The sequence below is a fragment of the Myiozetetes cayanensis genome, unplaced genomic scaffold (genome assembly GCF_022539395.1).
Source record: "Myiozetetes cayanensis isolate MyiCay16 unplaced genomic scaffold, myiCay2020 scf21, whole genome shotgun sequence".
NCBI classification, from domain to species: Eukaryota; Metazoa; Chordata; class Aves; order Passeriformes; family Tyrannidae; genus Myiozetetes; species Myiozetetes cayanensis.
This window is the reverse complement of record NW_026087423.1, coordinates 9,299,427-9,312,702: the sequence shown is the minus strand read 5'-3', so window position 1 is coordinate 9,312,702 and position 13,276 is coordinate 9,299,427. Positions and strand designations below refer to the sequence as shown.

The 13,276-nt window shown below is 46.7% G+C and overlaps 1 protein-coding gene across 1 annotated transcript in view; it reads right to left on the bottom strand.

Moving 5' to 3' along the window:
- Positions 1–92: 92 nt before the first annotated feature.
- Positions 93–13,276, bottom strand: part of DNAH10 (dynein axonemal heavy chain 10) — a 49,297-nt gene continuing 36,113 nt past the window's right edge. Inside the window, exons 59-78 of the mRNA XM_050318772.1 lie at positions 12,691–12,908; positions 12,125–12,346; positions 11,379–11,526; positions 10,330–10,609; positions 9,738–9,967; positions 9,305–9,578; positions 8,585–8,689; positions 7,965–8,119; positions 7,052–7,206; positions 6,632–6,815; positions 5,715–5,915; positions 4,789–4,998; positions 4,311–4,406; positions 3,482–3,653; positions 2,958–3,089; positions 2,365–2,576; positions 2,115–2,282; positions 1,736–1,919; positions 628–773; positions 93–239 (exon numbers count right to left, since the gene is read on the bottom strand). Of these exons, the coding sequence (XP_050174729.1) occupies positions 93–239; positions 628–773; positions 1,736–1,919; positions 2,115–2,282; positions 2,365–2,576; positions 2,958–3,089; positions 3,482–3,653; positions 4,311–4,406; positions 4,789–4,998; positions 5,715–5,915; positions 6,632–6,815; positions 7,052–7,206; positions 7,965–8,119; positions 8,585–8,689; positions 9,305–9,578; positions 9,738–9,967; positions 10,330–10,609; positions 11,379–11,526; positions 12,125–12,346; positions 12,691–12,908 (3,639 nt within the window). The remainder of the gene's footprint in view (positions 240–627; positions 774–1,735; positions 1,920–2,114; positions 2,283–2,364; positions 2,577–2,957; positions 3,090–3,481; positions 3,654–4,310; positions 4,407–4,788; positions 4,999–5,714; positions 5,916–6,631; positions 6,816–7,051; positions 7,207–7,964; positions 8,120–8,584; positions 8,690–9,304; positions 9,579–9,737; positions 9,968–10,329; positions 10,610–11,378; positions 11,527–12,124; positions 12,347–12,690; positions 12,909–13,276) is intronic.

Below are 13,276 nucleotides of genomic sequence, written 5' to 3'. Positions count from 1 at the left end.
CCCCTGCTGCTGAATCTGAAGGTTGAGGGTCTTTTCCCTGCCCCTCTCAAGGTTTGGGTTCTGGGGGAAGAGTGGAGTGCCTACTTCAGCTGTCACTCTGCGTTCAAGGTGAGACAAACACCTTGAAGGACCCAGTGGGAAATGTGCCTGGTGGTGTAAAGATCAGCTTCAAACACGAGGCCGAAGCCCATCGCGTTCCTCCGCATGGACGTTGTGTACACGGGGGTCCGGAGCGTGTTCTGGAAGAGCACGGAGGGGACAGGGACACTGAGTAGTGCCTGAGGGGCTGCATGGAACTGGGAACGGGAAGGGCCTCGAGGAGAGATGACTGTCTTCAGAAATTCACTTTTTTGTAAGAGTTCTTAAATAGCCAATACCCAGAAAATGTGTTATGTTCTTTATGTCATTAACTGGGGATGGGAAATCATTGAAAGAGTAGTAGGAGTGTCCCAAGATACCTGTCCCAAAGTGCCTGAAAAGAGGCAACAAATGCACCAACCCCTTTAAAAAAGCAAAACTCTAATGATGGGTAATGGAAGAAGTGTTCAGGGGCTGCCAGCTGAGGACATGTGACAGCAGAAGGAAGGTAATAAACTGAGTGGCCACCGTGTCCCCGAGGAGCCGTACCTGCAGTCGGAGCCTGTGCGCTTCTGTGGGGATTATCTTCAGGATGGGCAGCTCCACCACCGGCACACGGGGCTTGCTTTGGATAAGGCAGCCTTGCTCCATGTCCCAGTCTGCTCCTTCCAGGAACAGACCAGAAACAAAGCAGCCTGGGAAGGCAGAAAATGCAGCGTTTGTGTAAACTGAGCCACTAGAAAAGATCAGCTTAAGACAAGTGTTCCTGCCTGTCCTGGGCACTCCAGTCATCACAAACAGCTGCACTTCAAGCTGCAGCTGCATGGGTGAGTTACCTGGGGGATTGGTTTTTACCATCCACCTGTATTAGGAAAACAAATTAAATTGTATCTGTTGCACTACACACGATAAACAGTCCCAGGAATAAATCTGATTTGCTACCCTCCAATTGCCCAAGCCCCAGAGAGCTTTGTAAGCCCAGGCCTGCTCCTTGGATCACTGACAGCAGGTGAAGGGTTGGGACAGTTTTTTGGTACCAATACCGAGTACAACATTGATGAAGAAGTACAGCACTAATAGAAAATGATCCAGGTAAGCTGCTGAGGGGACTTTTTAACTGCAAGTTAAATTTAACAAAAACAATGAGACTTTTTTTCCCTCCTCTGCTGTGAGCCTTGCTTAGCTGTCCCCTCTACCCAGAGTTTGCTATATTTAGTTATTATAGCAGTGCTAGTCATAGAGAGTCATAAAGAGATATTTACACAATAAATGATGCATAGTTATAGTCACTTTTTGTTTAAATATATTTCAGTATATTATCTGTGGTATGAATAGATCTTTGTAAGCCTGCTGGGATGGGTGATGTTTCAGGCATTAAGAAATCAGGGTGTGTATATTTATAGGGAGAGAACAAGGGAGAGGAGTAAGTTCAAATCCCTGCCTGTGTGTGGGAAGAGCTGGAGAGAGAAGATGGTGCTTCTTGCACACAGAGGCTCTGCAGGAAGCAGAACCCAGCTAATTCCCAGCTGGAAATCGTGTGGGCTGTGAAATGCAAACCCAGGGGTATGTCTGCTGAGGTGTAACCAAAGTGACTTACTCTCTCTCACCAATTAACTACTATATTCGTATTTTTGCCAAATAATTGAAAAACACTTACCCTGAGTAGATCCATCTTCAGTGATTTCTTCTGCTGTCCTGAACTTGGTTACCTCTGTGTAGAGGGTGGAGTGATCCAAGGGCCACTTGTTTTTCCTGCAGGTGGCTTGAACAAGAGCTGTCAGGTAGGACTCAGGAATGTGGAGGCCCGACAGCCACATCACGGGGGGCTCACACTCGTTCACCTGCAGGCACAGAAGGGCACAGTGCTCTGAAAGGGGAGCCAGGGGGAGTCTGCGTGGCAGCCACAGCCGCACAATGACTGCAGTAATTCAAGGCGCTTACCTGAAGCAGTGAGTGTTCACTGCCCTCTGCACCAACCTGCACAGCACATTGTGCAGATGAACAAAACAAAAAGCTCTCTGGAGGCACTTGCTTACCCAGCTGGAGTACTGGTTATACCGATCTTGAAAGAAAATAATCCAATTTCCAAGTGTTTTGAGCGTGTCGGGAGCCAACCGGCGCCAGATGCCGGGAATCTGCCCGTTGAAGAGAGCCTGAGCCACGTCATCCAGCTCACTGCTCATTCCAACCTCCCCAGCCAAGGCCTGCAAAGAGGGTGCAGTTCTGAGTGCCAGCCTGGGCAGGTAAAGCCCAGCTGGTTCCATGAGAGGCTGTGCTTTTACTCACCCGTTGTAGCTCAGCCAGTGACTTTCCCATTCGAACGATCAGCTTATTAAACCGCTCCAGCTCCTGCAGCAGCACCACAGTCGTGGGGGAGATGTTTGTGCCAAAATTTTTCCGTATGTGGTCGAGATCAAAGACTTGGGGTAATTTGTTTTCTATATCCTTGGCAATGTTTGCAATATATTCATCTCTGCTAATTCCTGCACCAGTTTCACCTGCAGACAAAAAGTTTCAGTGAGACTGTATTGGCCACCCATTCATTCCATGATTAATTCTCTGAGAGAAGGTTGAGAGTGGAGTCACCTTTTGGCATCAGTCTGATGCTGCTCTGACATTTGCCCACCAGACTCCCTGCATGTCTCCAGCTGTGCCCCTGGGCATGCACTGAGCTATTTCCAGGCTGGCAGGGCAGAGCTGAGCTGTGGCTTTGCTCACATCCCAGTCCCACCGTCCTGCTCCCCAAGGCCGGGACACAGCCCCCCTTCCCTGGGGTGACTCCCCACACACACACAGGGTGCCGTGGCCTGGCTGGTGTGTCAGTCCCCATGGCACAGCCAGGATTTCTTATTTACCAGCCCAGTTCAGACAGAACGCACCTGTCTGGGGCTGCAGCTCCAGCAGGTGAGCCCACATGTCCCGCACGGCCTGCGTGTAGTAGCCGATCTCGGCGTTGGCGTGGAGTCCGAGCACCTCGGGGGTGTTGGAGAGCGGCAGAGATTCGATGGCCTCTGGAACACAACCACAGGGGCCCTGTGAGCCCTCAGGCACCAGGCACAGAGAACAGCACAGCAACTTTGTCCCCATGGAAAAGAGCAAATGGTAGAGCTGGTGTTGAACAATGCACGGAGCGAATAAACACTTTAAACACACCCAGACCCCCACAGAAATGTGTCACTTAACAAAATTAACGTGCTGCTTAACTGAGGTTTCGTGGTTTGGTTTTTTTTAAAAGACCTGAGGAGCTCACATTCCAAAGGCAGCTCATATAGAGCACTGGATTATAAAACTGCAATCTGTACGCTGGCAGTGCCTGGTGTTCCATTCACCTCATATCCAGCCATGGATGTATGGAGAGAATGGATACTGGAAGGAGAATTAATGCAGGAAAAGCATTCCTTACCAACAAAGTCATCTTTGACGGTCCCTGGTGGAATTTTATAATCAACCTTGTCATTTTTATAGAAGTGAAACACCTGGAAGGTGTCAAACAGGAAATCCCCCAGGTACTCGTCCATGTAGATGGTCAGGATGCGCCGGTCAAAGCTGTCGATGGCGCGCCCTCCGTACATGACCTGGAAAGCATCAGCATCACAGCTCTGGCTTTTGCAGCAGGAAATACAGCTTAAAAAAAATATCACTGAAAATCACTGTAACACTGTCTCCCTTAGGGATACCAAGGGATCTTTTCCAGCCCCTCTCAGGGCAACAGGCAGGAAATATTTGGCCTTGGCCTGGCCAGAGCTGCTCTGGGCGCTCCTGATCACCCATTTTAGCAATTTACGTGCAGCAGTACCTTCCTGAGGCACCAGCTCGTGCTCAGTTGGGATTAAGTGCTGCAAAGGAACACTTTTCCTCAGGATTCCATGTGCCAGCAGCTGCTACACAGCACGTGGAGTCCTGCAGGAGCTTTGGGAACACCCCTTTGTGCAGCTCCAGGGACACCCCACTGTGCCAGTGACACCTTGCACTTGTGCTGCTCAGAACCTTCAGCACAGGATCCCAGGGGCTCTCAGAATTCAATAAGCACCGTAGTTCTCTGCTGTGCAGTTGGACACAGTGGCCCTACTTCCCTGAGACTGGGATTAAGGCCCTTGCTCAAGGGCTGCTCCGGAGTTTAAACCTGCCCAGGAATGATTCCCCCATCAAGCTTTACTTGATGCAGCCCAGGAGGAGAGGAAATTTCATTTCTCTGGATTCTTTTATCATCAAGTGGCACTGTAGGCACTCACCTCCCCAATGAGATATTTGAGGCTGCTCCAAGGGATTTGGTCATCATTTTGTTCAAAAGCTTTTGTCAAGTATGTGTTGAGGATTTCCATGCAGACCTAATAAAGTTGTTGGAACGTGTGAGATAAGAAGATTCATAAATCAGGTAGAGATATTCATAGATTTTATTTAATGTAGTTGCTGTTTGAAAACTAACAACTATTTCTTTCTGAAATAATTAAAAAGTTAAGTAGAAATCATGCTAGGAAAAGAAACCCATGAGAGAGGCAACATAAACATGAAGGATTGGGAATTTAATATTTAATGGCTCAAATTGACATTATAGAAGATCAGGAGTCTACAGGAATCCAGAGAAGCAGGAAAAAAAAATACTAAGCAAAATCTAATTGTGAGAAAGGATTAAAACTGGATAAATTCTGTGTTTTCAAAAGCAATCTGAGCTACTCAGGAATATAAGAGCCATTGTAATTGTTTTCTTACCTGGAAATCAGATTCATTAAAATCATACGGTACATTCCAGCCAACCTTCCCAAACTTCCTTCTCTCCTGAACCACGGCATGGAAAAATGCCAAGACATAGACTAAGGACTTAAAGGCAGGATGTGGGCACTGCTCTAAGGCTTCCTGGGGAATTTTGAAGTAGGTGGCTCTCATGTTCAGCTTCAGACCATTAGGTGGTTCTGTAACAACCTGTCAAAACAATTAGGGCAGCCTTCAGGTTCTGGATAACTTGAGGAAAATAAGCTGTTAATATTCCACATTAAGTAAGCCATACAATGCAAGTTTGAACCTTTTAAGTAGCTTTCCAAGTTCCTATCGATACGGATTTTTTCTTAATTAAAGACATGACCTTTTTAAACTTATCAGGGTAAACACACCTATGTAAAGAGAAATGTGATATTATTTTAGAAATAGTCATGTTATTGGCCAGATACTCATTTTTCCCATACTTGACAATCTAATCTTCTGAATTAGCAGTACTTTACACATTTTGGTGTGTCCTGTATCCCTACAGTAAAATGGCTTTACAGTCTTTAATATGGTTTTAGTGCTGATCAAACTGCCAGAGTTGGTTTTTTTCACAAAGTGCCATAAAACTTCCATTCTCACTGCTCCTGTCAGGACCCACAAAGTGTGGATCTGCAGGCTTGAAGTCCTCACTTGTGGCAGCATTTGAATCTAAAGAGCATTTGTCACATATCCAGGTTTCCTCACAAACCTCTGCCTCGAAATAACCGCTGGAGAAAAAAAAAGAGCAGCTTTCACCCAAAGGAACCCTCCCAGTAAGATCAACAGGATGATGAAAAAAGGATTTCACTCAGGTCAGGCATCCAGAGCCAGCCTGTTCTGTTATTACCAGGGACAGGACATGCCCTCCTGACTGGGGATTCCTCACTGCACAGTACCTTTAGGGATTTCTGCAGGATTCCCACTGGGAAGCCCTTAGTTGGGTCAGTTGTCAGCCAGAGGCGAAAGTCTGGGTGAGGCTCCGTAATCTTCTCCAGGGCCTTTTCCAGATGGATGAGCCACTTCACCAAGAGGTGACAGTTCTGCAGCATGAGCCATTCCCCTTGAACCACTGCCTCCTCCAGCATCTGCAAAGCGATCTGGAGAGGGGGAGGAACCATCTGTGAGTAACTGTCCTTTACCTGTCAGCAAACTGCCCCTGATGGGCTCGTGCAGGGGGTTTCCTGTTGCAATCACACTCAGCCTTTTAGTGTCAGCACCTACCAGAATGCTCCTCACTGAGAACAGACCTTTTCCCATACCACAACAAGTTGCTCTGAGATGTTTTTATTTCATTAATTCTTTTTGAAATTAAAAGTCATGCAGAGCACTGAAGTGTTTCCAAACAGCACAGGAGTGTTCATGGCCCAGGAGAGGGAGAAGATCAGTGTAGGAATTGGTGGTCTAAATGAATCTGACAGGAGCTCTTCCACTGACTGAAATCATGGCAAATTCAGTCAGCTCTTCAGCTTTGGACATTCTGCCTTAGTGTCCACAGCAAAAAGGAAAGGCAGGAAAAGGAGCAGGATATCTTTTCAGTAACACACACTGCGATTTCCAACCACCTCAAGTCCCTACACAGAGTCCCAATCACTGATGGCCTTTGCAAACCTGCAGAGTAGATCTTTTCAGCTCAACAATTTTTTAAAAGCTGACAATCTGATTCTGGATCTACCTTTAGCCCAATCAGAACTCCCTTCCAAATGGTGCAGACCTTCGGAGAGGAGATTTGATCAGGCCCAGAGCACTGGGAGCACGGCTTGCAATTCACAGACTTGCAGCACACAGCACATTCCCACCCTCCCACCCAACTTACCTTTTCTTGGCCCTGTCCCATGGCCAGGAATTTGAGTCTCTCTGCTGCAAACTCCGTCCTCTCAGCCAGTTTCATGAGATCATTGACAGGATCAGAGCCAGGGCTCAGGATAAAAACCACGGGTGAGAAAGGGCTGCTCTGCTGCAGGATGGCCTCGAAGCTGATCACGGGGGGCTGCACATACCTGGCACGGGGAGAAGCCCAACAAGCTGCAACTTTTCACGGAGCAGCCTCCGTGTGGGAACAACGAACGCGAACGGCAACGCTCACCCCACACTGCACACGGAAATCATTCAGACACAACTCCTGCCCTGCTGTGCAGGCACATTACAAAACCATTTACAGAGCTGGTGACAGCTCCAGTTCTGTGTGAAAGCCCTGAGTGGTGTGGTTTGGACTGGAAAGAGGAGCGTGACTTACGTCTCCCCCATTGTCACTGTCACAAAGTCCGTGACCGCCCGATACAGCCGGTCCACCCGGAAACACCGCAAGAGCAGGAGCCTCTGGAAGTCTGTCAGACTGTCCTGGTACTGCATTGGGAATGGGATCTGCTCCAGAGCATCTGTGTCATACCACTGGCAGGAAAAGATGGCAGACAGGGTAAAAGAATCAAATGGCTCTATCAGGGAAATTACCAGGAAAGAGAAAACCAATTTTGTGAAGGAGGGGCCAAGAGACACAAGGAAAACAAAGAGTCAGTTGCAAGTACATTTTAAAAGATTAGGTGAATGTAAAAAATCCAACTTTTTCAGTATTAAGTATTCAAGTCCAGAAACACATTTGTACTTTCATTTTATGTCAAGTAATTCTCTTAAGATACAGAAAACAACATCCCAAGCAAAAAGTATTAATAGTTCGCTCACAAGTAGACTTCTTATAAAGCAAAAAGACATGGAATGAAACTACAGGAGGAACAAAGGAATCTGTGTTTGTCACTAGCCTGTGGAACTCACTGGAACTCACAAGAAGATCAAAGCCCACTTTAGTAACATAAAAATACCAGTGAAATGTTGACTGTTGAAATCGAGAGGAAAAATGCCACTGCCTTTAACAGGGCAAATAACTCCTCTAAGGCATTTGACTGACAAATAAAAAATCTACAGTTTACCAGGGAAGATTTTTTGTTTGTTTGTTTTTTAAATAATATAATCTTTAATTCTTCTGCAAATAAGCCAATCCCTCACTGAGGTCAAGAAGTAAAGCAAGGCTCGGTGGAAGGACCCGCAGTGACGTCCTCCCTGACATCACACAGTGCTGACATCACACCACACCTGAACATTTCAGACCAGCATCAAGACTAGGAGAGAGAAGAGCACTGCAAAAAGGCACTCACGTTTTTCCATTCATCTGGATTGTCTTCCACATCATCTGGAAGAGATTCGAAGGTCTCAGGGAACAGCTCGGACAAGCGAATCAGGTCCTCCCAGCCCTGGTCTGGCAGCCACGCGTACGGTTTCTTTCGGGCACTCTTCTCCAGGGAAACATTGCCTGTCACATTGGGAAACCACAGTGAATGTCCAGGGCACAAATTCTGGCCACACACCCAGTCCCCAGCACAGAGGAGCCCAGTGGAGATTTGTTTCTGAAATGCTGCAAGATGAGGCTGCTCTGCTGAAGGGAAAATGGCATTCTACAAGGGCTTGCAAAAGCTGGAGTTTTATCTTTGCAAGCATTTCTACATGCATGTGCATACATAGTCAGAAAATAACTACAGATTATTCCCTCAGGTAGCATCCTAACCACCAACTAATGTCATAGTTGTCAACAGAAAGATTGGTCTCTTTGTTGTTTCCCAGAGAGAAAAGAATAGAAACAGCAGAATCCCCAGTTTGTGCAAACCAACACAGAGCAGCTTTCCTCAGTGGCTCTCAGTAACCCATATCTAGTCAAAGGTCTGTCTTCAGAAGATCTTTCAGCTATAGCTAAATATTTATATATAAATATTCACTTTACCTTTCAAAAAGAACTCAAATTCTTCTTGTGGAATTCTTCCATCAGCTTGTTCTATCTTGACAGTCATGTTAAAGGAGAACAGTAACTTGTGCTTCTCGAACAAGCCTGCATGAAAAGGGCAATATTTTCCAAATCAGCTGCTAAAGCTTGTTTGAACTGCAGCAATCTTTAAATCCACACCCTGCATCTGCTGTGGGGTTGATGAGATGCCCCATCCGTGGAAGTGTCCAAGGTTGGACAGGGTTTGGAGCAGCCTGGTCCAGTGGAAGGTGTCCCTTCCCATGGCAGGGGGGAAACTGGATGAGCTTTAAACCATTCTATGATTCTGTGATCTGGTCACCCCACAAAAATCATTTAACTGATGATTGGACTTGATGATCTTACAGGTCTTTTCCAGCCTTAAGGATTCTATGATTCTGTGATCAGGGTGATCAAAGGTGGGGCTTTGGATCAGGCTTACAGAGTCAACACAGCCCCTGTGAGCCCCACAGCTGGGATTGACCTTTGTAACTGCATCAAGAAAAGCATTTCTGCAGGAGTTACATCATTAATGTGTGTAGTTTCCTTTAACAGAAATAGCAGGAGTAAAGTGTGATTCAGGAGCAGTGCTGGGCTCTGACCATCAGGGAATTCCCTGTTTGGTAACTGCCTCTTTCACTAAAACCACCTGAAGCCTTTTTTTGCACCTCACGGTCTCAGCCCCCCGCTGGTGGCCCTGACCTGTGCAGCCATAGTTGTAGGTGTTCAGAGTCAGGGTATCCATGATGTTCTTTAACCTCTTGGGAAGAATCGGGTTGGGCATGGATTTCCGAAGGGAGAACCCAAAAACCTCCAAGAAGGAGACCAGGGAGAACTGGTACATGATGTTGACAAGGGCCATTTCTGACAGCACAGAGAAGAGGATGGCTCCCCTCCTGGCAGCTGGTCTGTAGCCATCCCGAAGGACATCGATATCTGCCGCCGTGGTCTCAGCCAGCTTCAGCTTCTCGATCACCTGTGAAACAGGCATTTCATACACCTGCAATGGCTGATCCAGAGGGGATCTACTATATCCCAGTAATCAGAGCTGCTCAGTGCCTGCCTCTCTGTGTTTGGGGGAGCACAGGGAAAAAGGAGAGGCTGTGTATCCTCCCAAAAAGCCCAGAGCTGGTACCTCAGTAGCTTTGAATTTTGTCTCTTCCAGGGTTTTCACCAGCTCCACGTTGTCCAGCATGTTTCCTGTGGAAGATGTCAGTCCATGCAGGAGAGTGTCCTCCAGGTTTTTCAGCAGGTTTTTGTTGTCACTTGTCTCCTGGATGAGCCGTTCTCTCTGCTCTTCCAGTTCCCTCCTTTCGAAGCCCGTGATGACGCTGAGCAGCTGATCCTCCAGGCCCTTCAGGGTAACTGCAGGTGCAACACATGGACACAGCACACTCTGATTCTAAACACAGGACAGCTTTTATACAATTTATTTAATCTCCAGCATCTCATGAAACTACCACAAAGCAACAGAGTGTCTTGGTTAATGACTCTATATCTTATTTGTACCGAAGCATCGTCACCTGCAGGTACTACAGGAAGAGATCTGTATCTCAGCTGCAGATTAGAAGAGAGAAGTGAGAAGGATTCTCTATTAAATCAGCTGATAAGTACAAGGGAGATTGAATTTTTTAGAGCTTCACTGAGATTTCAGACAACAGCCCAGGCCCTAAATTTGCACTGCAGCACCATCCCTGCTTTGTTACCAACCCCACCCTGGAGCTCACCTGTGTAATTGATAACCATGGCTTTGCCAAACACAGAGGGGGAGTACTTCGGGTTTGCTAATTTGGTGTTCAGGTAGAATCTGAAATTACTGTCATAGTCAACCTCCTTGTCCCCCAGGACGATGAATGCTCGCCCCTGGGCTACTTTGATGTTCTTCTCTAAGACATTGTCAATCACAGGATCGATGTATTCATCCACACTGTGCAGCAAGAAAGGGTTTCCATACTTTATGGCCAGTTCTAGTTGTTTAAGGAAATCTGGGTCATTAAAGGAAGCCATCTGCAAGAGAGCAATGGGAAGATTGGGAAGGAGAACCAATACTCCATTTGCTGACCATTATTATTTTGCAATAGCTGCCAGCACTACTGAAGTTTGCTCTTTGCTGCTTTTTGTCCTTTCTCTCACAAATGACATAAACTGCACTTGTACAAAACAGTAAAGGTGCTTTTTTCTGGTTAATGGAAAATAATTTCCATCTGGAGAATGACTCTTCAAGGTTCTAATTGTGCCTCTGACTGTTTCTTGTTCTACATGAAAATTCCATCCTGGAGCTGAGGTAATTCCCAATCTTTTGGTGAGAATATTTCTGCACGTACAGACAGGCTGAGAAAGGTGGGGTTGCTCATCCTGGAAAAGAGAAGGCTCCAGGGGGACTTTATAGCACCTTCCAGTGCCTAAAGGGGCCTCCAGAGATGGAGAGGGATTTTGGGCAAGGCCATTTAGCAATAGAACAAGGGGGAATGGCTTTAACTGAAAGAGGGCAGGGTTACAGGGGATACTGGGAAAAAATTCTTTACTCCGAGGATGGGGAGGCCCCAGCACAGCTTGGCCAGGGAAGCTGGGGCTGCCCCATCCCTGCAAGTGTGCAAGGCTTGGAGTAACCTGGCATAGTGGAAGATGTCCTTGTCCATGGAACTAGAGGGTCCCTTTCAATCCAAACCATTCTATGATTCTATAATTCTGTAATTGGTTCCCCGTTCAAGGTGACAGGGATTTATGCAGCTTTGAAAACAACCAGTAACAAGGTAAAACAATCTTTTATCTTTACCCTCAGGTCATTTTTTTCTTCTTTCTTCTTAATCCAGTGCAGTGCCTGTTGTTGTGGGTCAATACAGAGCGGGAAGCGACTGGCATACGTTGTCAGGATGCCATTCTGGATAGAGAGCTCATCTGGAGGCAATCCTTGGGAAACCCATCTGGGAACAGAACAGACCAAACACCAGGCTGGGATGAAAACTCCACGGGAGAGCAGCACATTTGATCTGTCAGTAAAATGATGCAATTCACTGAGAACACTGTTAGACACCCCAGGAAATGTGGGATTATGAGAACAGTGTCAGAGCTCAGCCTGCCCCATTGTGTGAGTGGAACTACAGTACTCAAAATACTGTAGCCTTTGGTGGGTAACTGTGCAGGAGCTGATACATGGGCAGTCTGGGCATGGGGTTCATACCAAATTCATTGAAGTCAATGAAAAGACACCTGTTGGGTTCTGGGGACACATTTTATAGATAACTCCTTTAAAAATCTCCTAAAAATGGTATTATATGTGTCTGAGTTTAGTGAATGTCCCTGGAGTGTAAAGTACAACGGTTTGTCACAACAAACCGCCTTCATTAACCAGAAGGAAAACAATTTGCCTCCTTCTCTCCACATGAAAGTGGAATTCTCTCTGTCTGGAATGGCTGTGCACCTCCACCCACAATCTGCCACTTCTGTGCTCCAGACTCAGCTCCAGACTCCCACTTTACCATCTCCCATTCAGCAGTCACTGGGTTTCTTGACTGGACATACCTGCTGACCTCCACCTCATTAGTCAGGAGGCTTTCTAACTTGAAGGGTTCACTGCACGGGATTTCCCGGGAGCAGATGTCCTCCTGCCACACCTTGTACATCATTTCATGACGAAAATCCCAGCTGAAGGCTCCCTCATAGCTCAGGAAGGCAGCAGCAAGCAGGCAGTCTCCAAGCAACTTCACCTTGCGGATTTCTAACTCCTTGAATTCCTCTGTCCACCTGGGAGAGTTAGAAGGGAATCTTGGGTCACTCTGGACCACACAGGTGGGATTTATGTGCAGAATTTCCAGTTGCTGCTACTTTAGATATAGGTGGAGACAGACCCCCAAATTTAGAATTGGTTGTTCTCTCACTGTTATGATGGCCAGAGACACTGAGCTGATCTGAACCTTCTTCCTTCTAATCTGAGTTATTTTTCAAGAGCTTAGAATGGATAACAGCTCTCCTCAGCAACAAACACCCCCAGGGAGTGACATTTCCAAAAATGTCTCTGCTTGATGGATTTTATCCCTGCCACACGACCCTCTGATGTCAAAAACGTCCCTCTCTGAATCCAGACTTACCTCTCGTTCTCAGATTTCAAGCCATCGATGAGCTTGTCAGCAGCCTCTAATCTTCTCTGCATGATCTCTGCTTCTTCTTGTAACTTCTGGTATTCTTTTATGGCCTGTTGATATTTGTCATCCAAAGCTTTCAGCTCGGCCTGGAGAGCAACCAGCTCTGCCTGTATCCTTTCCAGTTCCCGCTTACTCATCAGGTAGTTCCGTTCCAGCCTTGCCACCTGCAGTAGAGTGTGAAGGAAACACGAGTGGCAGAGGAAAGGAGGGTTTTGGAGAGGAGTCTTAAGTTGTCAGATTTCTTTTGGCTAGTTCATGTATTTCAAAGTGGCCACAGGACTCTCAGCCCTCGACAAAATGGGAGGTTTGTGTGCTTAATAACAACGATATTATGGGCCCCGAAATAGTCGGACACGTCATCTGGTGAATGTGCTTTCTCAGCACTCAGCTCTGTACAACAACCTTTTCCTGACAAAAGTTTCCCAGTGTCACCTGTTGGATTTCCTTTGGTGATACAGCCAGCTTCCCAGTCGACCCTGAAGGAAGTCAATCAAAAGGTCTGTGCTTAAGGAAGGTGGATTTTGTGTTCTAC